At 44.2% G+C, this 23,389-nt stretch overlaps 1 protein-coding gene across 1 annotated transcript in view; it reads right to left on the bottom strand.

Moving 5' to 3' along the window:
- The window catches only part of lamp1a (lysosomal associated membrane protein 1a), a 46,980-nt gene that overhangs the window by 19,958 nt on the left and 3,633 nt on the right, over positions 1-23,389 (bottom strand). Inside the window, exons 2-4 of the mRNA XM_067992478.1 lie at positions 13,716-13,834; positions 5,331-5,541; positions 3,158-3,319 (exon numbers count right to left, since the gene is read on the bottom strand). Of these exons, the coding sequence (XP_067848579.1) occupies positions 3,158-3,319; positions 5,331-5,541; positions 13,716-13,834 (492 nt within the window). The remainder of the gene's footprint in view (positions 1-3,157; positions 3,320-5,330; positions 5,542-13,715; positions 13,835-23,389) is intronic.

The raw sequence follows: 23,389 nt of genomic DNA, 5'->3' as shown, positions 1-23,389 counted from the left end.
AAAAAATGAACATGGAAAACAATATCTTCTCTGTAGAGTTCAGCAGGTTCTTGTAAGTCTGCTTTTGTCTCAAGAATGAAAACTACCCCACAAGACACGCTAGGAATCTATCCCAAGAAAAATCTGGGAAGTGGTGGGTGGGGGGTAGGGGGTAGGTGGTGGTGGTGGAGAAGGGGGAAAAACAGTGTAGACAAAACAGCCAGCCAAACTCAGGTCATCCTTGGAGGACAGATCTAAGCAGTAACGCCCAGAGGTGGGAAAGATACTTCAAGTAGCAACTGCAAAGAGAAAGGAAAAATTAACTTGTATTTATATAGCACCTTGATGTCTTCAGGGCATGCCAGAGTGCTTCACTGCCAATGAAGTACTTTTGAAGTGCAGTCACTGTTATAATGTAGGGAAACAGCAATAAGATAAATGGCCAGATGATCTGTTTTAATGATGATGGTACGGGATAAATGTTGAGCAGGATACTGGGAGACCTTTCCTGCTCTCCTTTGAATTGTGCCATGGGACCTTTTACATTCACCCTAGCAGGCAGGAATCAGTTTAGCATCTCATCTGAAAGACAGCACCTCTTGGCAATGCAGCACTCCCCACACTGAACTGTCAGCCTAGATTATGTGCTCAAGTGTCTGGAGTGGGGCTGGAACACAAAACCTTCTGACTCAGACAAGGATGTTACCACTGATCCAAGGCTGACACATTTTGCAGTTTTTAAAAGGGAAGTCCTTATTGTGAATGTAGATTTATAAGACTGTATTTTTGGCATATTCTATTTCCATTTATGAGGTATAGATGTATATCTAGAATACTAACTGCACTGACACAAGGCTAGTAAAGCAATAGCCTTAGACAGGAGTTTAAGATGGTAGGAGGACATGGATTCAAGAGGTTCTAGCACCATGTAGGAACAATTTAATCAAAAGAGGCATACCTGCCAGTCACCCTTCAGAAACCAGGACACCACAATGCGTAACCCTATCAAGAGGCAGATGGCAGGCAGCAATATGCATTCTGAAGCATGCTTGGAGTAAGTGCCTTATGCTGGGAAACGTGGCTGGTCACAACCTTACCAATGCATAGGCACTCTGCTCAAAACACAGCACAAAATGTGTGTTTAAATCTAGTACATTCTCAGATTAGTGGAGATGAGGCCCCCCCCCCACTCTCGACGGGAGGGGCCGCAACCCCCCCCCCCACTCTCGACGGGAGGGGCCGCACCCCCCCCCCACTCTCGACGGGAGGGGCCGCACCCCCCCCCCCACTCTCGACGGGAGGGGCCGCACCCCCCCCCCCCACTCTCGACGGGAGGGGCCGCACCCCCCCCCCACTCTCGACGGGAGGGGCCGCACCCCCCCCCCACTCTCGACGGGAGGGGCCGCACCCCCCCCCCCACTCTCGACGGGAGGGGCCGCACCCCCCCCCCCCCACTCTCGACGGGAGGGGCCGCACCCCCCCCCCCCACTCTCGACGGGAGGGGCCGCACCCCCCCCCCCCACTCTCGACGGGAGGGGCCGCCCCCCCCCCACTCTCGACGGGAGGGGCCGCCCCCCCCCCACTCTCGACGGGAGGTGCCGCCCCCCCCCCCCACTCTCGACGGGAGGGGCCGCGCCCCCCCCCACTCTCGACGGGAGGGGCCGCGCCCCCCCCCACTCTCGACGGGAGGGGCCGCGCCCCCCCCCCCACTCTCGACGGGAGGGGCCGCACCCCCCCCCCACTCTCGACGGGAGGGGCCGCACCCCCCCCCCCACTCTCGACGGGAGGGGCCGCCCCCCCCCCACTCTCGACGGGAGGGGCCGCCCCCCCCCCACTCTCGACGGGAGGGGCCGCCCCCCCCCCACTCTCGACGGGAGGGGCCGCCCCCCCCCCACTCTCGACGGGAGGGGCCGCCCCCCCCCACTCTCGACGGGAGGGGCCGCCCCCCCCCCCCACTCTCGACGGGAGGGGCCGCCCCCCCCCCCCCACTCTCGACGGGAGGGGCCGCCCCCCCCCCCCCACTCTCGACGGGAGGGGCCGCCCCCCCCCCCCCACTCTCGACGGGAGGGGCCGCCCCCCCCCCCCCACTCTCGACGGGAGGGGCCGCCCCCCCCCCCCCCACTCTCGACGGGAGGGGCCGCCCCCCCCCCCACTCTCGACGGGAGGGGCCGCCCCCCCCCCACTCTCGACGGGAGGGGCCGCCCCCCCCCCACTCTCGACGGGAGGGGCCGCCCCCCCCCCACTCTCGACGGGAGGGGCCGCCCCCCCCCCCCACTCTCGACGGGAGGGGCCGCCCCCCCCCCCCACTCTCGAGATGTTGCTGTTAAGGTATTGGGCACTTGCTATAAATATCAAACTTGGGCACTAGCCATTAAAACCTTTGGGCAAATTTTATGGATAACTTGAGGCAGATAATTGTAACTTTTCCCACCACTTCTCCACCCTCCCCCAGTTAGTTTAACAATTCTTGTATTGGATTTGTTCAATTAACTGGGAAAATTCAATAAAGCAATATTGCATAATTTAAGGAATCACACGGTAATATAAATAACAGCTCTTCTCTAATGACCTCGTGGCACCTGAAATAAAACTGTCCACTTCAAATGCCAGAATGTCCCAATATAGCGCTTCAGATGTTCCAAATAGATGATTCCTCTAAATCTGGACACAAAAATCTAGAAGCTATTCCACTAACACAGGCCGAAACATGCACATCCTGCTGGTGGGCCCCGACCTTTGTGTAGGTGTCTGCAACCCTAGCCAAATATTAAAACGATTGCTAAGGAAACATGCCTATAAGCCAAAGCAGTGTCATGCCACCCATGGAGCCAGAGTCAATAATGGTTCCTATAATACACCAAAGTTAGTCATAAAACCTACATCCTTACAGACTGAGGGGATGGATAGAACAAGCCAGTATGGAAAGCACTGATCTAACACAACCATCATCACTTTTCAGTCAATCAGAAGTGGATTTTCCAAATCTCAACCAATCAGGCGATATCCTCAAATGGTTGGAAAGTAACCTAAATATAGGATTGTGCTGCTTATTTTTGGACAGTAAGATTCTGCTTTAGCCCACAGCACAAAGGAAACAGTATAAAAAAAGGATCAACTACTTTCAAACATTACTTAGTTGAAAGCTTCTATACTGTGTGTGAAAGCTGAAAATGCTTACCGGTTTTACTGAAATCATCATCTGGTGGAAATGCTTCCATTCGGACACTGCTCAGAGTTACGCTTATATTCTCCATGTGCACAGTAGAATCACTCATACACCTGTACGTTGTATTCACTTTCGCACTGATGTTTACAGACCTTGAAGTCCTCACGAACAAATCTGGGGGAATTTTCAAAACAGCATTTAGAAACAATTCTTAGATTTTTTTTTATTCGTTCACGGGATGTGGGCGTCGCTGGCGAGGCCAGCATTTATTGCCCATCCCTAATTGCCCTCGAGAAGGTGGTGGTGAGCCGCCTTCTTGAACCGCTGCAGTCCGTGTGGTGACGGTTCTCCCACAGTGCTGTTAGGAAGGGAGTTCCAGGATTTTGACCCAGCGACAATGAAGGAACGGCGATATATTTCCAAGTCGGGATGGTGTGTGACTTGGAGGGGAACGTGCAGGTGGTGTTGTTCCCATGCGGATCTGATGGACTTCGAAAATTTTAGCAAACCCCAACTCAGATTTTCAACCCATATAAAAGTGACTTTTTTTTAAAAAAGCACTCAAATTAATGAACTTGATTCAGTGGCCTTCAGGTGAAGTAATTTATACCCGCAGCAAGATTTACATAATTTTCTATTGAGAGTCTAGGGAGCCACTTGGTGACCGGCAGAGCACCATCCAATTTTATATTGACACTCAACCCATCTAACATAACAACCTACATTAGTACATGCCATAAACTGTCAAGTATTTTATCCAATGCTTTTTGAAAATCCATGTAAACCACATCCATTGCATTTCCTTTATCTAACCTCATTCCTTCAAATAATTCTGTACAGATCCCAGCCTTTTAGAAATCTATGCTGACAGGCCCTGATTAGCTCCTGTTTCTCTAAGCATTTAAGTGATTTCTTCCCATATTATAGGCTCTAGTAGTTTATCAAATTAAGGCCAACTGGAATATAATTTCCTTATCCCTCTTCACTTTTTTTTTTGGGGGGGGGGGGGCGGGGGGCGGGGGTCACATTTGCTGTCCTCCAGCACAATTTTCCCTTCCATGGAATTATGGAGAATTAGTCAAAGCTGCTTTTTCTTCCTACACTTCCCTCACGATCTTTGATTATATATTATCAGATCCCACTGATTTATTTATCCACCTTAAGTTTGACTTACTTTTTTTTTTAGAATCATTGCTCTTGGAACAACCACCCCCACTAACTATAGGTCACCCACCTCTGGTGGTTCTTCAATTTCAGCATCTCTCTCTTCTGTGAAGAGACAAAGTTCTCTCTGGTTAAAATACACCTGTCTAATTTGTCTGCAAATTTCATCCTCAACGTTCTTTCCACTGTCAATCAGTCTATAATATACTTCTAGTAATGTGACTGATGCCTTGCTATTCCTCAGCTCAATCCAGAAATTCTATTTGGACTACCTCTGTTTAAATCCTGACACTAGCATTATAATGTTGTCTCAAATACTAGTCCCCTTTCTCCCTTCCTTCCTTCCCTATCCTGCTTTGTCCAGGTTTTGCCCACCCGTACCCAGCTGCAGGCGTGTTTCAGTCAGACATGAAAGCCTGTTATTTATTTTAATCAATGACTCTAGTTCGCTCATTTTTTTTCTTATACTTTGCATTTCAGTTTGGGTTTCAAATTTTTAACTTCCACATCAGATACAGAATCAATATGTGCAGCGGTTTAATGTGGCTACCTAGTGTTTAGCAACACTGGGATGGAAAGAAGTCCTGGGATGTAAAGTACCACAGAGGCCTGGACATTGGGAGAACTGCAGGGGTACCCATTTAATTTGGCAAAACTGGGGATGGGAACCTGGGTTTGGCATCTCCTGGCCCACTCTGCCTCTTGAAACATTTCAGTGCTAAATGCTGTATACAGTCAAATACAGTGCATGCACATTTAGCTCTGAAAACCAACTTTAAACTGACATGGAACCTCAAGGGGTAAGAACAGGAGGGGAAGGTGCAGGAAAATAGCAGGCACAGGTCTGGTGGTGAGTGCACAGGTTGAGGGGACAGACTGGACAGGTGAAGAACAAGTCAGGATTGTCTGGGCATAAATATGCACATCAGCTAATCAAGTGGAAGAAATTTAAATAGAACATTGAAATTTGCATTAGACTGTGTGATGTCTGAAGCACATATAGATACTGACTATAACTTACCAATATGACTTGCGTTAGGAAAAAGTGCAGTGTCACCCTCGTTGCAAGAAACAGTCAGTGCATCCATTTTGTATGATCGGTCGTGCCTTGAGAAGTTCAAGCTGACAGAATGACCGCCCCCAAAGCTGACCACCAGCAGTGCAGTCATATTATTACAACCACTGTCCTGGTTTACTTGTGCATCTGCTGGGAGGGAGAACAAAACTGTACTCTGAAACAGAAAAAAAAAAATTGCTTGACAGCTCTCCAAAGGTTACAATCATTCAGCACATAATTCTGTGTGAACTCTGGTTTAATCCTCGATCATAATGTCACCAGAAGTATCAATACCCAGATTGAAATAATCTGATAAACAAGTTAAAAGAATTTGCACACAAATTTCACTGTACCAAACTCGTTTCAGCATAAACACGTTCATTATTGTCCTTTTGTTTTCATGAATTCATGCTTGCCATTTCAGCAACTCTCTCAGGTCGCTTTGCAGTGAACATTAATTTATCACTTCAATTCTTAAACTTACTTCAATTCTTTTAGTACATTTAATTTTGAACCATGAAATCACTCAAGGCTACTCTCTCTATTTGATCAGATACAGTACAACTGCTAATCCTGCAGCTAATGTGCTATGCAAAAATGTTTCAATGTATAGCTGACCAGCATGAAACATAATCTGTAGATTTACAGATCTTATTTACATAGAATTATAGAATATTAGCACAGAAACAAGCCATTTGGCCCAACAGGTCTACGCCGGTATTTATGCTCTAAATGAGCCTCCTCCCTCCCTACTTCATCTAACCCATCAACATATCCTTCTATTCCTTTCTGCCTTATGTGTTTATCTAGCTTCCCCTTCAATGAGAGTTGCCTCAACTACTCCTTTTGGTAGCGAGTTCCACATTCTAACCACTCTCTGGGTAAAGAAGTTTCTCCTGAATTCCCTATTGGATTTATTAGTGACCATCTTATATTGATGGCCCCTAGTTCTGGTCTCCCCCGCAAGTGGAAACATCTTCTATACATCCACTCATCAAACCCTTTCATTATCTTAAAGCCCTCTATCAGGTCACCCCTCAGCCTTCTCTTTTCTAAACAGCCCCAGCCTGTTTAATCTTTCCTGATAGGTATAACCTCTCAGTTCTGGTATTATCCTAGTAAATCTTTTTTGCACCTTCTCCAGTGCCTCTATATTCTTTTTATAATAGACCAGAACTGTTCACAGTACTCCAATTGTGGTCTAACTAAGGTTCTATACAAGTTTAACATAACTGCTCTGCTTTTCAATGCTATCCCTCTAGAAATGAACCAGAGTGCTTTGTTTGTGGCCTTATTAAAACCTGTGTCGCTACTTTTAGTGATTTGTGTATCTGTACCCCCAAATTCCTCTGCTTCTCTACCCCTTTTAGACTCCTATTTCCCAAGGAGTATGTGGCCTCCTTATTCTTCCTAAAAAAGTGTACCACCTCACACTTATCTATACTGAAATTTATTTGTCAATTACACATCCATTCTGCAAGTGTATCAATGTCGTCTTGTATTTTGTCGCAGTTCTCTTCAGTATTAACTATATCCCCCAATTTGGTGCCATCTGCAAATGTTGAACAGTGGTTCCAGCACCAATCCTTGTGGACCACCACATTTCCATCTTTTGCCAGTCTGAGTAACTACCTTTAACCCCACTCTTGTTTTGTACCCAGCTTGCTATTCACTCTGTCACTTGTCCCGACTCCACATGTTCTGACCTTAGCTGTGAGTCTACTATGTGGTACCTTATCGAAGGCCTTTTGAGTACATCTACTGCATTACCCTTATTTACCTTTTCTGTTACTTCTTCAAAGAATTCAATAAAGTTGATCAAGCATGACCTTCCCTTTTGAAATCCATGCTGACTATTCTTTATTATATTTTCGGTTTCTAGATGTTTTTCTATTACATCTTTGAGTAAAGATTCCATTACCTTTCCTACCACTGACGTCAAGCTAATTGGTCTATAATTCCCTGGGCTTTTTAAATATAGGAACAACATTACTTCTGTGGCAGTCCTCTGGCACTATTATATATATATATACACACACATACATACACACACCTCTGCTATCTCTTCCCTAACATCCTTTAATATGCGCAATCCATCAGGACCAAAGGTTTTATCCTCTCTAAGTTTGATTAGTTTATTATCTTCCATCTCCCCCCCCCCCACCCTTTCTATCTTGAAGGTCTTTATATCTTTTCTTATCTCTTCTAATGTCATCCCCACCTTGTTACTCTCCCTGGTAAATACTGAGGCAAAGTAATTATTTCATATTTCTGCCATTTTATCAGGTGTATCCCTTTAGTAGCCCTTTCCCAATTTTTCTTTTGTTATTTATGTGTCTATAGAATACTTCACTATTTCTTTTTATATTCAATGATAATTTACTTCCATAGTTTCTCTGCTTTCCTAATATTTTTTTTAAAACCTCTTTTCTAATCTCTTCACATTCCCTTTTATCATCCTTTCCTTTATGGTCTACAGCTTACATGTCCCAGCAAAGCAATGGCTGACTGATGCACTGGCTCACTGCTTCACCACCCACACACCCACACCCACAATCCACGTGCTCAGCACATTCCCACTTATTGATTGCTGGATTACTTGTGGATTACTATGCTATTTTTCATGCAGTTCTTTGTTCATGGATCCAAACCAAACTGCAGAGCAGCTTCAAGATTAGTTGCAATACTAGCCGATCTTGCCCAGCCAAATGGACAGTGGAGAATTGTAAAATATTGTGAACCCACTGCAACATAGGGGATGGTTAAATGGTCGGGTTTCTTCATTCAGGACCATTCACTGCTCCCTCTGAACAGCAAGCACAAACAACCAGGAAATTTCTGAATCTAGGTGTAGAAATTGGTCTGACAGCTGAAAGAGGTGATGTCTCTTGTGGATGCACTGCTCAACCCTAGGATATCTGAAACCCATGACTTGCAAGGACTGATAAGGGAGCCATCTGCTCTGATTTCCTGCAGCATCCTGGAGATGGGGGAAAGAGAGAAAGCAAAAACATCTGTCTCCAAAAAGGAGACAGCCAGTGCAGACTCCATACAGATTCAACTGCAGTCCACCTGCCCTGATTCACGTACCCATGCAGGGATGCATCCGTTACCAGAGTTACATAAGGAAATGGTGGCTGTAGCAGGGACCTCTGGAACCATCGCCTCCAGCAAAGAAAGTTGGTCTAAATCCACTGACTAACCCCATCAGGTGACCACTGTGTGCAAGATCAACTGAAACATGATCACATGAACAGTGAATGGGGTAATGCAAAGATTGTGGCCACAAATCTTACCAAGAACTGATGAGTTCTGCAGAAACTCGAGTCCTTGCAGAGATTTTTGCTGGACTACAAACCAATCTAGAACAGGAAAACTTTCCCATAGCTGGTCAAAACAAGGCAGCTACAATGCCATGTCTTGATTTGGTTCCAATGAGCTTTCTTACAGTTCATGACTATGGTTAGCTTCTGTAATACAGGAGTACCTGCTGTATGGCTGAGCCATCCTTTAATGGTGAACTCTTGTACAAGTGTAGCAATGACAGATCTTGTAAACATTCTGAAGTGAAAAGGAAGCATTGTTCAAGTACTGGACCCTGAAAATTAAACCTGACATACTTGCAGCGACAAGACTAAATGACAATGTGAAAGTAGGCATCTTTCGAGGTGAATTGTCGCCAGTCAGCTCCTGGTCATGCTACCCAAATGGCTTGAGGTAGTGTTACAATATTGAACTTTTCCACCTTGAGGAATTTGTTCAATGCTCTAAAACTAGATGTAATCCTTCTAATTGTTAAGGAGCCCCGAAGTATTCTAAAGTAAAACCTCTCTTGATCTGGATGAGCCCTCAGTTGCCATAGACAACAGAAACTATAAGCTCAACTGAGGCACTGTTAAGCCAGTAAGATTGGTCTAGCTTGGTCATTACACCATGTTGTTTCACATGTCAGCGCAGATTCCCTTGCAGCAGTATGGAGGGAAGTAGGCGTGGCAAATTATAGAGTTAAATGAAAACGTTGGCCCACTGATTAAATGAATGGTCTTCTGGTATATTGTCATGACTTCCTTCCTCAAAGTCCACCTCCCCTTTGCAGGTGAGCTTATTCAAGGATGATTCTCTGCAGTGCAAACTTAATCCCTTCATTTTCTCTTGAAGAACATGGGAGCCACGCTGAGAATCAAGCAGCAAATTTGGCAGGTGGATGCATTGCATTTCGAAGACAGATATCTCCAGCAACTAATGTGTCTGTCAGCGATGGTGAGGGGTCTATAGCATATAGAATAATGTTTGAAGCCCTTTTGCTGACCAGAGGACATGGTGTGTAACTGTATCGACAACTGTAAATTTTGGTATCCATTGAAATAAAATGAACAGCTGTCAGTCGGTCCTGAGTTGGCACCCAAGGAAGTACCAGTCCATGCAGAGTGTTGACTAGAATATGAATAAGCGATAAGCTAATTATGGGAGTCAAATAAGCAATGGTATCATTGATATATAATGATCCTAAAAGGTCCATGGGAAGGTGAAGTTGTGGCTCTCACCACCCATGGGAAAGGGAAAGTTTGCCTTGTACACCAAACTCTAGATGGTTATATGGATGGAACGTAAGGGAACCAAAGTATTGTTTGGTGCTGACTAACAAGGGCTTCCCCGCCCCCATATTTAAAATTATAAAAACCCCAAGAACAAAGCCTAAAGACTAACTAGTGAATGTGCTCAGGAGTGTAGAACGTGGTTTTCGAGACTCTGCAAACATTGCCTTCCTGGAGCCTTTTATACAACATGAGGGTGGGGGGGGGGCAGGGGGGGGGGAAGAGGAGGAAAGAGATGGTGTACCACAAAGGTTGGCACCACCCATTGGAAATATGACTGGGTGCACTCATCCACCAAATGATTTCCCCAGAGCAGTTGATCAGCATCTGTCACACACTGCTGGTGTTGAGTAGATTGAATACCTCCTGAAGCACACCATCCAATTTAAAAATATGCCCATTTTAACAAGAACCCTAAAACAATTTCAGTATCAATAATGGCACTGTTTACAGCAGAAAGCTCATTTCATGACTGATAGCGATTGGCGTCTGCATTTTAAAAAATTAATTCATGGGATGTGGGCATCGCTGGCAAGACCAGCTTTTATTGCCCATCCCTAATTGCCCTTGAGAAGGTGGTGGTGAGCCGCCTTCTTGAACTGCTGCAGTCCATGTAGGGACATAGGAACAGGATGTGGTGAAGGTTCTCCCACAGTGCTGTTAGGTAGGGATTTTGACCCAGCAACGATGAAGGAACGGCGATATATTTCCAAGTCAGGGTGGTGTGTGACTTGGAGGGGAATGTGCAGGTGGTTTTGTTCCCATGCGCCTGTTGCCCATGTCCTTCTAGATGGTAGAGGTCACAGGTTTGGGAGGTGCCGTTGAAGAAGCCTGGGCAAGTTGCTGCAGTGCATCTTGTGGATGGTACATATTGCACCCACGGTGCGGTGGTGGTGGAAGAAGTGAATGTTTCGGGTAGTGGATGGGGTGCCAATCAAGCGGGCTGCTTTGTCCTGGATGGTGTCGAGCTTCTTGAGTGTTGTTGGAGCTGCACTCATCCAGGCAAGTGGAGAGTATTCCATCACACTCCTGACTTGTGCCTTGTAGATGGTGGAAAGGCTTTGTGGAGTCAGGAGGTGAGTCACTCGCCGCAGAATACCCAGCCTCTGACCTGCTCTTGTCGCCACAGTATTTATATGGCTGGTCCAGATAAGTTTCTGGTCAATGGTGACCCCCAGGATGTTGATGGTGGGGGATTCAGCGATGGCAATGCCGCTGAATGTCAAGGGGAAGTGGTTAGACACTCTCTTGTTGGAGATGGTCATTGCCTGGCACGAATGCTACTTGCCACTTATCAGCCCTAGATGTTGTCCAGGTCTTGCTGCATGCGGGCACAGACTGCTTCATTATCTGAGAGGCTGCGAAAGGAACCGAATGCTTACAAACATGAGCGAACATCCCCACTTCCGACCTTATGATGGAGGGAAGATCATTGATGAAGCAGCTGAAGATGGTTGGGCCTAGGACACTGCCCTGAGGAAGTGCTGCAGAGATGTCCGGGGGCTGAGATTTCAAGTAGTTTTGCTCGATCAGACTATTTACAAACTTAGCAAACACTGACTTGGGAATGGGGAAAAAAAAGAGACAAAGGAATTTTTGACCTTGTGTCTAACTTATTGGCCCAGAAATTGATCGGAGCAGCGAACCAACAGTGTTTTCCGCTCCATAGATTTACACTAACCCACTAACTTACTGGTTGCACTGCCACTATTTAGAAGCAGAGAAGAGCCCAGCGTTAGGTCCAGTGGCAGAAGTGAGAGGATCGATCTCTCCCCTCGACCAAACAGATTGCAGCATTTTTGACATGCTGCGAAGAGTTTCTGCAAACTTGGAACATAAAATCCAGGAAGTGAAAGGTATAACACTGAAATCATTTGTAAAAACAGTTAGACAGTGAAAAAAAAAAGAGGGCAAGAAATAATTGAATTAGGAGAGGCAGAAGGGAAAAGTAAAAACAATTTTTTGAAAATTTAAAAACATTTTTTAATGACCAAAAACTATTAAAATGATTAATGAGACTCCACATTTTTTAAAGTAAATTTTTAGTTGTTTTGTAGTCATTAAGACTTACCGCGCTATTAAAACTTAGTTTAGAACTGGTATTTTTAAGCATACCTGTTTTGTGGTGATAGTTACCTTCCACAGCAAAGGAACATGGAATAGGGCAGGACTGGAAAAGACTGCATCCACCTGAACCATCCCATAAACTACCACTATTACAAACGCCCTCCAATATCTATTCTAATCCTCCCATAAATTCTTCCACACTCCCTGCCTCAACTACCTGAGCCCATTCCATACATTCACTGCCCACTCTCAAGTTCAATCTGAATTGTGTGTCCCTTCCTCTAAGATTGAGCCCGTCCGCTGGTTCTAGAGTTCGTCAGCTCTTCTGCTGCTGAAACCCTCATCCATGCCTTTGTTACCTCTAGACTGGAATATTCCAATGGTCTCCTGGCCAGCCACCCATCTTCCACCCTCCATAAACTTGAGCTCATCCAAAACTCTGCTGCCCGTATCCTAACTCAACCAAGTTCCATTCACCCATCATCCCGGTGCTCGCTGACCGACACTGGCTCCCGGTTCTCAAGGAACACCTCGATTTTAAAATTCTCATCCTTGTTTTCAAATCCCTCCATTGCCTCGCCCCTCCCTATCTCTAACCTCCTCCAGCCCTATAACCCACAAAGATCTCTGAACTCCTCAAATTCTGGTCTCTTGCGCATCCCCAATTTTAATCACTCCACCATTGCCTTCAGCTGCCTAGGCCCTAAGCTCTGGAATTCCCTCCCTAAACCTCTGCCTCTCTCTCCTCCTTAAGACGCTCCTTAAAACCTACCTCTTTGACCAAGTTTTTGCCTCATCTGCCGTAATATTTCCTTATGTAACTCGGTGAGAAATTTTGTTTAATAATCGCTCCCATGAACTGCCTTGTGACATTTTACTAGGCACTATATAAATGCAAGTAGTTGTTTGTGTCAATCGCAAATATATTCTCAAGGTTCAGTTCATCAATTCCTGAAGAGCATTGAAAACTTCCATAACATCTCCCCGAGCCTGCTCTTCTCAATAACCAATCCCGAGTTCGCCCTTTATTGCACGGTCTCTAATGCCTGGATAATTTTGCTGTGGAGCAAAATCCAGAACTGTACACAGGTGTGACCATCCCAGTGCCTTGTCCAGACTCTTTACCACCCTCTGGAATTTGTTCCTCTATTTTACTGGCTACACATTAGAAGACATTCCGCTTTCTGTACAATTGCGGCACAATGCACTGTTAACCTTCAGTTAACTATCCATCAATATCTCCAGTTCCCTCATGTTGCTTTCTGTAAGCTACAGCCATTTAGCTTATTTTCCAACCATTGTTCCTCCTGTTAATATTTCCCGGAACTTGCTAAATAACTGAGGAGAGCTGAGCTCATCCAATTTGTCCTAAAGATAAACAAAAAACGTTTCAGCATGTCAAAGGGTATTTCAGGTATTTGAACTGCCAACTAAGTACTTGATTAGACTGCAATCATTATCCAGTACTGAAGATTAAAGCTCAATTCAGTTACTTTCGAAACACGAACATCTCTCCCCATTGACCTGAGAAGCGACACAAAAGTCAAATTAATTTTCTTTTTACCTATATCTAAGTGAGTTTTTGCTATATATTTTGAGTAGATGATCATAATCATCCACCTCATGCTTAAAAGAAAGATATGTATAAAGATATCGAATGCCAAACTACAGACTCAATGTTACTTACCCCCTTTTTAGTAGTGGTTTCATAGCTGACTGAAAAGTTAGCTGAGAATTCAGCCAACAAGCATGTTTTATTTCCATCTTTCACCTCAAATGTCTTCATTAATGCAACCTGTACAAAACCTGTGTAAAGAAAATGATGTAATTTTTAAAAATTGACAACTCTGAACCACTCAATGGAAGGCAATAACTGGAAATACTCGACAGAGAGTCACTGTTAGAAAGTCGGGTCTGCACCAGCATCAGACACTCCAGCAGCCTCAGTGGCTTACTTTTAAAATAGATAACACTGCCCTCTTATCGACTTGCATGATAGCGTAACCCAGCGACATTACAATAGCATCCCCTTGTGACCTGAACTGGGTATTCATAGATTTCATATAAATGCGTCTTCAATTTCTCCAAAGGCAAACAGAGATAACAAAGCTTGATACAAATTATTAAGCTGCTTTATTTCACAGCAAGTAAACATACAGACCATTAATGGATTGTCCTACATGACTTAAATAGGTCTTGTTACTCCAGAATTTCTGACTTTGAGCCTCCCTAAAACATTAGCAGCTTTCTTCAAAACTTACTGCTCTCAGTCTTCCCATTTCTAAAAGACTGTCTCTACCTGTGTCTCTCCTTCCTTTTTATATCCTTTCAATTAGATCATGGCTGATCTGTACCTGAACTCCAGTTACCCACCATAGCGCCATATCCCTTGACACAGTTAGTTAACAAACATCGATCGGTCTCAGTCTTGAAGGCTCCAATTGTCCTGTATCAGCAGCCGCAGCCTTTTGTGGGGTGTGGGGGGGGGGGAAAGAGAATTCTAGATTTCTACTACCCTTTACAGCCAAAGGCTGTGTTGCTAATGGTAGAAAGGAGGCCAGAATATGCAGACTGAAGAGCACAGGTTGGGATGGAAGATGTGATTACACTAGAGGGTACAGAAGGCATTTAACAGGATGTTGCCAGGACTGGAGAATTTTAGATATGAAGAAAGATTGGATAGGCTGAGGTTGTTTTCTTTGGAACAAAGGAGGCTGAGGGGAGAATTAATTGAGGTGTATAAAATTATGAGGGGCCTAGATAGAGTGGATAGGAAGGACCTATTTCCCTCAGCAGAGAGGTCAATAACCAGGGGGCATAGATTTAAAGTAATTAGAATAATTAGAGGGGAGTTGAGGAGAAATGTTTTCACCCAGAGGGTGGTGAGGGTTTGGAACTCTCTGCCTGAAAGGGTAGTAGAGGCAGAAACTCTCATCGTATTTAAAAAGTACTTGGATATGCACTTGAAGTGCCATAACCTACAAGGCTACGGACCAAGAGCTGGAAAGTGGGATTAAGCAGAATAGCTCTTTTTCGGCCGGCACAGACACAATGGGCTGAATGGCCTGCTTCTGTGCCGTAAATTTCTATGATTCTATGATAGAGGACATGGTACCAGTGGAGATTGGCGAGGATGGGAGTGACAGTCAAGTAGGACTTTGCAATGCAGGAAGCATGCAGCAGCGTTTTTGATGAACTGCAAGTTGTGTAGGATGGAGTTCAGGAGGCTAGTGAGGAAGGAACTGGAAAAATAGAGCTTGGAGGTAACAAAAACGTGGATGAGTATGCAATGATGATGGGGGCAAGGTAAGGCAGAGGCAGGCGATATTAGAGGTAAAAGTAAGTGGTCTTGGTGATGGATAGGATGCAGAGTTTGCTCAAGATCAAACAGTTGGGAAGAGGGAGTGGAATCAGCATCCAAGTACAGAGTTTTTGTAGATGCTGATTAAGATGCCTTCAATCTTCCCAATGTTTAATTGGAGGAAGCTCTGGCTCATCCATGCCTATGGATAATGTCACTGACAATATGATAACAGATTATGCAGACATTGCCACTTAAACAATGCAGAAGAACTATTTATCTCTGGCTAATAAGGAGTTGAGAATCAACTACACATCCTCCAGCCATAACTGTCTCTGGGATTCTGCAAAGCAGTAATGGAAGGAATTCGTCTCATGAGGAGATGATTTTGAAAATCTGGACTCTGAAATTGTCATCCCTGCATCAAAAAGCTGGAACTTCCCACTGAAGCAAGCTGCAAATGCACCCACAATAAAGATGGCCCAAATAGGTCAAGAGATCAAAGGAATAAATCTTCCTCACATGAAGTCAGGAATTAACTGAGGATAGGGAGATTACTCCCAAGCATTTATAAACACAGGAATTCTCCAAATGCACCAAGTCCACATTGCATGGTGGTCCTTGAGGATGCCACTGAAGGCATGATGAAGCAGTTGAAGGATGAATAGAAACAAGTTCTGAAGATAACTCCTTCAGACAGGAATAGGGTATCCTATAAAGCTTGCTTAATTCAATCTGTCCAAAAGATAATAATCTACACAACTGTGTTGTATCGCTTTTTAAAAAGGTTCAAGTGCTTTGATTGAAATAGTTAAATCACATGTACATAACTGACATGCTCGTACCACGCAGTGCTTGGTTGGGACATGAATTTTGTGAGATGTGCTACTTTGTTTAATGTGAGCAGTGATGGAATTCTGATTAGAAAAGTAATTTCAATGAGAAACAATAACTGGAACACTTTTTAGAAACAGTGACTTTCATTTCCATCAGCAGTGCTGGAGAATGAAGGAAACCTTTCAATATTTTAAAAAGTTGGTAACTGTAGCAAGCAGATTTTATTGTAGTGATTTTTACTTCAACATAAAATCAAGTTCAATAAAAGAGATTAAATCTTTTAAAAGTAAGGTTAGATTATATTAAAAGGTACTACACACGTAATGTGGCCCCAGCTCAATAATGTCAATTACTGCATTACTCCTTTCAAGTACTTTCCAATTAGAACATTTATAAATTGTACATAAGATTTGGGAGTTTGGGAGATTGCAGTGCAGATTCTGACCACATGTGGGAAAAATGAGCGAACACAGTATAGGTTAAAATTCAATACTTGGCAATTCTTAAGACAAAAGCTTCTATTTCAAACACTGCAAGCCAGAGGTACCAAGACCGGTCCTGTGGTCACCGACTGTTTTACAACCATTGAAAATCCAAGTTTGGAACACTGCCGGAGAAAACCTCAATAAATCCATTTTTGTTTGATTATACTTCTGTAAACACAGGAACATAAGAAATGTCCTGAATGATGGCAGAGTCCAGCACGTGAGTGCAAAAGACAAGGTTGAAGATTTGCAACCATCTTCAGCCAGAAGTGCCGAGTGGATGATCCATCTCGGCTTCCTCCAGATAGCGCCACCATCACAGCAGCCAGTCTTCAGCCAATTAAATTCACTCCACTTGATATCAAGAAACGGCTGAGTGCATTGGATACAGCAAAGGCTATGGGCCCCAACAACATCCCAGCTGTAGTGCTGAAGACTTATGCTCCAGAACTAGCCTTGCCTCCAGCCAAGCCATTCCAGTACAGCGACAACACTGGCAACTACCCGACAAAGTGGAAAATTGCCCAGGTATGTCCTGTCCAAAAAAGCAGGACAAATCTAATCTGGCCAATTACTGCCGCATCAGTCTACTCTCAAGCAACAGCAAAGTAATGGAAAGTGTCGTCGACAGTGCTATCAAGTGGCACTTACTCACCAATACTCAGTTTGGGTTACGCCAGGACCACTCAGCTCCAGACCTCATTACAGCCTTGGTCCAAACATGGGCAAAAGAGCTGAATTCCAGAGGTGACTGCCCTTGACATCAAGGCAGCATTTGATCGAGTGTGGCACCAAGGAGCCCTAGTAAAATCGAAGTCATTGGGAATCAGGGGGAAAACGCTCCGGTGGTTGGAGTCGTACCTAGCACAAAGGAAGATGGTAGCGGTTGTTGGAGGCCGATCATCTCAGCCCCAGGACATTGCTGCAGGAGTTCCTCAGGGCAGTGTCCTAGGCCCAACCATCTTCAACTGCTTCATCAATGACCTTCCCTCCACCATAAGGTCAGAAATGGAGATCTTTGCTGATGATTGCAGTATGCAGTTTCATTCACAACCCCTCAGATAATGAAGCAGTCTGTGCCCGCATGCAGCAAGACCTGGACGACATCCAGGCTTGGGCTCGTAAGTGGCAAGTAACATTCGTGCCAGACAATACCATCTCCAACGAGAGAATCTAACCACCTCTCCATGACATTCAACGGCATTACCATCGCTGAATTCCCCGTCATCAACATCCTGGGGGTCACCATTGACAAACTTAACTGGAACAGCCACATAAATACTGTGGCTACAAGAGCAGGTCAGAGGCTGGGTAGTCTGCGGCGAGTGACTCACCTCCTGACTCCCCAAAGCCTTTCCGCCATCTACAAGGCACAAGTCAGGAGTGTGATGGAATACTCTCCACTTGCCTGGATGAGTGCAGCTCCGACAACACAAGAAGCTCGACACCATCCAGGACAAAGCAGCCCGCTTGATTGGCACCCCATCCACCACCCTAAACATTCACTCCCTTCAACATCGGCGCACCGTGGCTGCAGTGTGTACCATCCACAGGATGCACTGCAGCAACTCACCAAGGCTTCTTCGACAGCACCTCCCAAACCCGCGAACTCTACCACTTAAAAGGACATGGGCAGTAGGCGCATGGGAACCTGCACGTTCCCCTCCAAGTCACACACCATCCCGACTTGAAAATATATTGCCGTTCCTTCATCGTCGCTGGGTCAAAATCCTGGAACTCCCTACCTGACACCACTGTGGGAGAACCTTCACCACACAGTCTGCAGCGGTTCAAGAAGGCGGCTCATCACCACCTTCTCGAGCAATTAGGGATGGGCAATAAATGCTGGCCTTGCCAGCAACGCCCCCACCCCATGAACGAATAAAAAAAAATAGGAGTAGGCCATACAGCCCCTCGAGCCTGCTCTGCCATTCAATATCATGGCTGATCCTCTATCTCAACTCCACTTTCCCACCCTAGCCCTATATCCCTGGATTCCCTGTTTCAATGAGATCACCTCTCATTCTTCCAAACTCTAGAGAATATAGACCCATTCTACTCAATCGCTCCTCATAGGAGAGGCCCCTCTCATCCCAGGAATCAATATAGTGAACCTTCGTTGCACCCCCTCTAAGGCAAGTACACAGTACTCCAGGTGTGATCTCATCAGAGCCCTATATAATTGCAGCAAGAACTCCTTACTCTTATACTCCAATCCCCTTGCAATAAAGGATAACATACCATTTGCCTTCCTAATTGCTTGCTGTACCTACATGATAACATTCTATGATTAATTTACAATGACACCCAAATCCCTCTGAATACCAACATTTCTTAGTCTCTCACCTTTTAAAAAATATTCTGCTTTTCTATTCTTCCTACCAAAGTGGCTAATTTCACATTTCCCCACATTATACTCCATCACCACCTTCTCACCCACTCACTTAATCTGTCTATGTCCCTTTGCAGCCTCCTCTCAGCTTACTTTCCCACCTAGGTTTGTATCGTCAGCAAACTTGGATATATTACTTGGTCCCTTCATCTAATTCATTGATATATATTGTAAACAGCTGAGGCCCAAGCACTGATCTTTGAGGCACCCCACTAGTTACAACCTGCTGACCTGAAAATGACCCGTTTATTTTCTACTCTGTTTCCTGTCCGTTAACCAATCCTTAATCCATCATAATATATTTCCCCCAATCCCATATCTTCAGCAACAACCACTTGTGTGGCACCTTATCGAATGCCTTTTGAAAATCCAAATATACTACATCCACTGGAGGCGTTTTTCTACGTTAAACATCAAGGAGCCCTTTACAGTAAGACATCAAACGGTCTAGTTTTTAATAAAATTCAGATTATGACAAGCGAGGATGAGATGAAAGCTACATTCCCTTGAACTGGTTTGATGTTCAAGTACAAAGATGTGGAGATGCCGGTGATGGACTGGGGTTGACAATTGTAAACAATTTTACAACACCAAGTTATAGTCCAACAAATTTATTTTAAATTTCACAAGCTTTCGGAGGCTTCCTCCTTCCTCAGGTGAATGGTGTGGAAATGAAATTTTCGAATCCTTCGCATTTGTAAATCACAGAACAATGCCTGGTGATTACTGCCCGTTGCCAAGGCAATCACAGTGAGCAGACAGAGAGGTGTCACCTAAAAGGCCTTTTAGAATGTGAAATTTAAAATAAATTTGTTGGACTATAACTTGGTGTTGTAAAATTGTTTACAAGTACAAAGAGACAGCTTTTGCCTTAAGATGGTGAGAAAGGAAGACTCCGATTCAAACCAAGGACAGATTCAGAAAGACAAAAGAATATTCAGACTAGAACAGAGGTTAAAAGGCTCACAAAACATCGTCCGATTAAGACAACTGGGAAAAGACCTAGCAACAGAAGCCAACTACTTCAGAAACAAATCTGTATGTGGAAGAAGCTAAAAATCGAGTTTTGTTCAAAGAGCTCTGATAGTCTTGCGACCAGTTATTCAGTAATTGTCAAGAGACACAAGTGAGTGAAACACAAGGCATTATAAAACCATAGGCACACAAAGGTTAAATTTGGTATTTCCTACAATGGTCAGGATTTGCTAGTTAACATGTACTTGGAATTTGAATTTTCAATCTTTTCAGCACCCAGTTCCAAGATACACAGCAATTGTATCATAAGCATTTTTCAAAAGTACATAAGCATTTTTAACAGGCAAGTACTGAAGGGGTTAAGAACTTCAACTAGTCAGTACTAACTGCCATCCAGTGCTTTTGTGGAGACTCAACTGGCACTGGTCTTTTCCTAAGTTTGAAACTTCAGGAATTTTCTTTGCGAACACAAGACATTAAAATAGATCTACTTGAGAGCAACAAACCTAACTAGTCGGCTCGAATGAATGATCTGTGATGGTGACCGTTTTGAATTACAAGTGTAAATTAACCAAACTCAGGGTCAGATGACATTCTCCAAGAGTAAACAATTTTACAACACCAAGTTATAGTCCAGCAATTTTATTTTAAATTCACAAGCGTTCGGAGGCTTCCTCCTTCCTCAGGTAAATGTTCAGGAGCTCCTCGAAGCCTACGCATTTATACATATAGAACAATACATGGTGTTTACAGAATGGCCCTGCAACTGCCCGTTGCCAAGGCAATCACCGTGAATAGGATGCCTTTCCATTCCTGAAACTATTGCTCGGGAAAACAATTTTGACTTGTGAACAGTTGTAAACACCCAATTAACTAGCATCAAGACTCATGAATATTGATCCCATGGGGCCAGAGGTTAACTGATATATGCAGAACTGTATCCCAGCAAGATTTAACAGTCAGATGAAAGGGAGAAAATTGACCAGGAATAAAATAAACTTGCATTTATGTAGTATTGATCCATTTTGTAGTTTACACCAAGGAAAAATTAATATCAAAGTGGGACACAGGGAATTGAGTACTGGTTTGTATTAGTATATCATTTAAAATGGAGAGGGGTTACACTGAAGGCTGAAACTAAATTTACCCCAATTTTAAGCTAGAGATTTTTTTTTGACACCATCATAGTATCTTAGTGGATTATAGATTTTACTCTGTAGTAATTGTCTCTGCAGGCTGGTATTAATGTCTTTTAGCACAATTTCCTCATCTTATACGTCACAAATTTTAAATATAAGCCATCTTATCAGAAAGTAAACCTATTTTAACTTTGATGCATTTTATCTATTCACTTCTGAACTGGATTGTTATGTAATACAATTCCATAACTTGCCATAATCCAAGAATTGATTTTTTAAAAAATAAGTGCACATTTAAGAAAGTCATGGTATGGCTAGCTCATCATGATCAATCACACATATGACCATGAAGCCAATCATATCTCACTCGTGACCTCTGCTTGCGAAATAACGCTTTGGTGTTACTTAAGAGAAATTTTTCTTGTTGTTGGCCAAGACACATCCTTCACCTGCTCTACTTCAAACTAACCACTGCACACTTAACGCTGACAAACACACTCAAGCTACTTGAATCCAAATTTTAGGCAAATGAAGACCTTTGCATTACTAAGAACCATTTTCACACAGCACAGAAAAACAATGTTCTTAGAATAAACGGCAAAACTGAGGGAAGCAAAGGAAAAGATTAGAAATGAATTAAAAAAAACACATGGTAGAAAAGGACAATCAACTTACTATAAAAAACAAAAATACAAGCACAAGAGGAAACAAGGACAGATAAACAGTGCAGAAGGGCGACAGAGTCTACAGCACAGAAACAGGCCATTTGGCCTAACTGGACTATGCCAGTGTTTAAGCTCCACACGGGCCTCCTCCCACCACTCATCGTTTAACCCACTCATCATCTAACCCTATTCCTTTCTCCCTTGTACTTATCTAGCTTCCCCTTAAATGCATCTATGCTATTTGCCTCCACTACTCCTTGTGGTAGCGAGTTCTACATTCTTACCAGTCTTTGGGTAAAGAAATTTCTCCTGAATTCCCTATTGGATTTATTAGTGACTCTCATATTTATTACCTCTAGTTTTGGTCTCGCCCACAAGAAGAAATATTTTCTCCACGTCGACCCGATCAAACCCTTTCATTATCTTAAAGGCCTCTATCAGGCCACCCCTCAGCCTTCTCTTTTCTAGAGAAAAGAGCTCCAGCCTGTTCAGCCTTTCCTGTTAAGTATATCCTCTTAGTTCTGGTATCATCATTTTTGCACCTTCTGCAATGCCCCTATATCCTTTTTATAAACATAGAGACCAGAACTGTGCACAATACTCCAAGTGTGGACTAACCAAGGTTCTATAAAAGTTTAACAAAAAAACAACTTACTTTTTTCCAATTCTACCCCTCTAGAAATGAATCAGTGCTTGGTTTGCTTTCTTATGACCTTATTAACCTGCGTTGCTACTTTTAGCGATTTGTGAATGTGTACCCCGAGATCCCTTAGCACCTCTAACCCATTATCCAAGCAGTATGTGGCTTCTTTATTCTTCCAGCCAAAATGCAACACCTCACACTTATCTATCTTGAAATTCATTTGCCAATTACACAACCATTCTGCAAGTTTATTAATGCCTTCTTGAATTTTGTCGCATTCTTCCTTTGTGTCAACTACACCCCCCAATTTGGAGATGTCCGTGAAGTGAAAAGGGGTGCCATGTGAAAATGAAGAGGAGAAAGAGGGCAAGCCACGAGAGACAAAATAAGCAAGGCAAGGAAGTGATACGTGCAGAGGTAAAGATGAGCAACCTGGGGCACGTGCAACCAACGACAGTGTACAAGCCAGAATGTGTGGAAGCAAAGGACACAGATGCAAGAATCGCACAAGCAATTGACAAGTTTTTTTTATTCGTTCATGGGATGTGGGCGTCGCTGGCAAGGCTAGCATTTATTGCCCATCCCTAATTGCCCTTGAGAAGGTGGTGGTGAGCCGTCTTCTTGAACCACTGCAGTCTGTGTGGTGAAACTTAGAGCAAGCCAATCAAATGAGGGGCAGGCAGAGAGAGAGAGAGAGAGAGGGGGGCAGGCAGAGAGAGAGAGAGAGAGAGAGAGAGGGAGAGGGGCAGGCAGGCAGAGAGAGAGAGAGAGAGAGAGAGAGAGAGAGAGAGAGAGAGAGAGAGAGAGAGAGAGAGAGGGGGGCAGGCAGAGAGAGAGAGAGAGAGAGAGAGAGGGGGCAGGCAGAGAGAGAGAGAGAGATAGAGAGGGGGCAGGCAGAGAGAGAGAGAGAGAGAGATAGAGAGA

This window comes from Heptranchias perlo, chromosome 11, assembly GCF_035084215.1.
Source record: "Heptranchias perlo isolate sHepPer1 chromosome 11, sHepPer1.hap1, whole genome shotgun sequence".
Taxonomy (NCBI): Eukaryota; Metazoa; Chordata; class Chondrichthyes; order Hexanchiformes; family Hexanchidae; genus Heptranchias; species Heptranchias perlo.
This window is presented reverse-complemented; position numbering and strand designations above follow the sequence as displayed.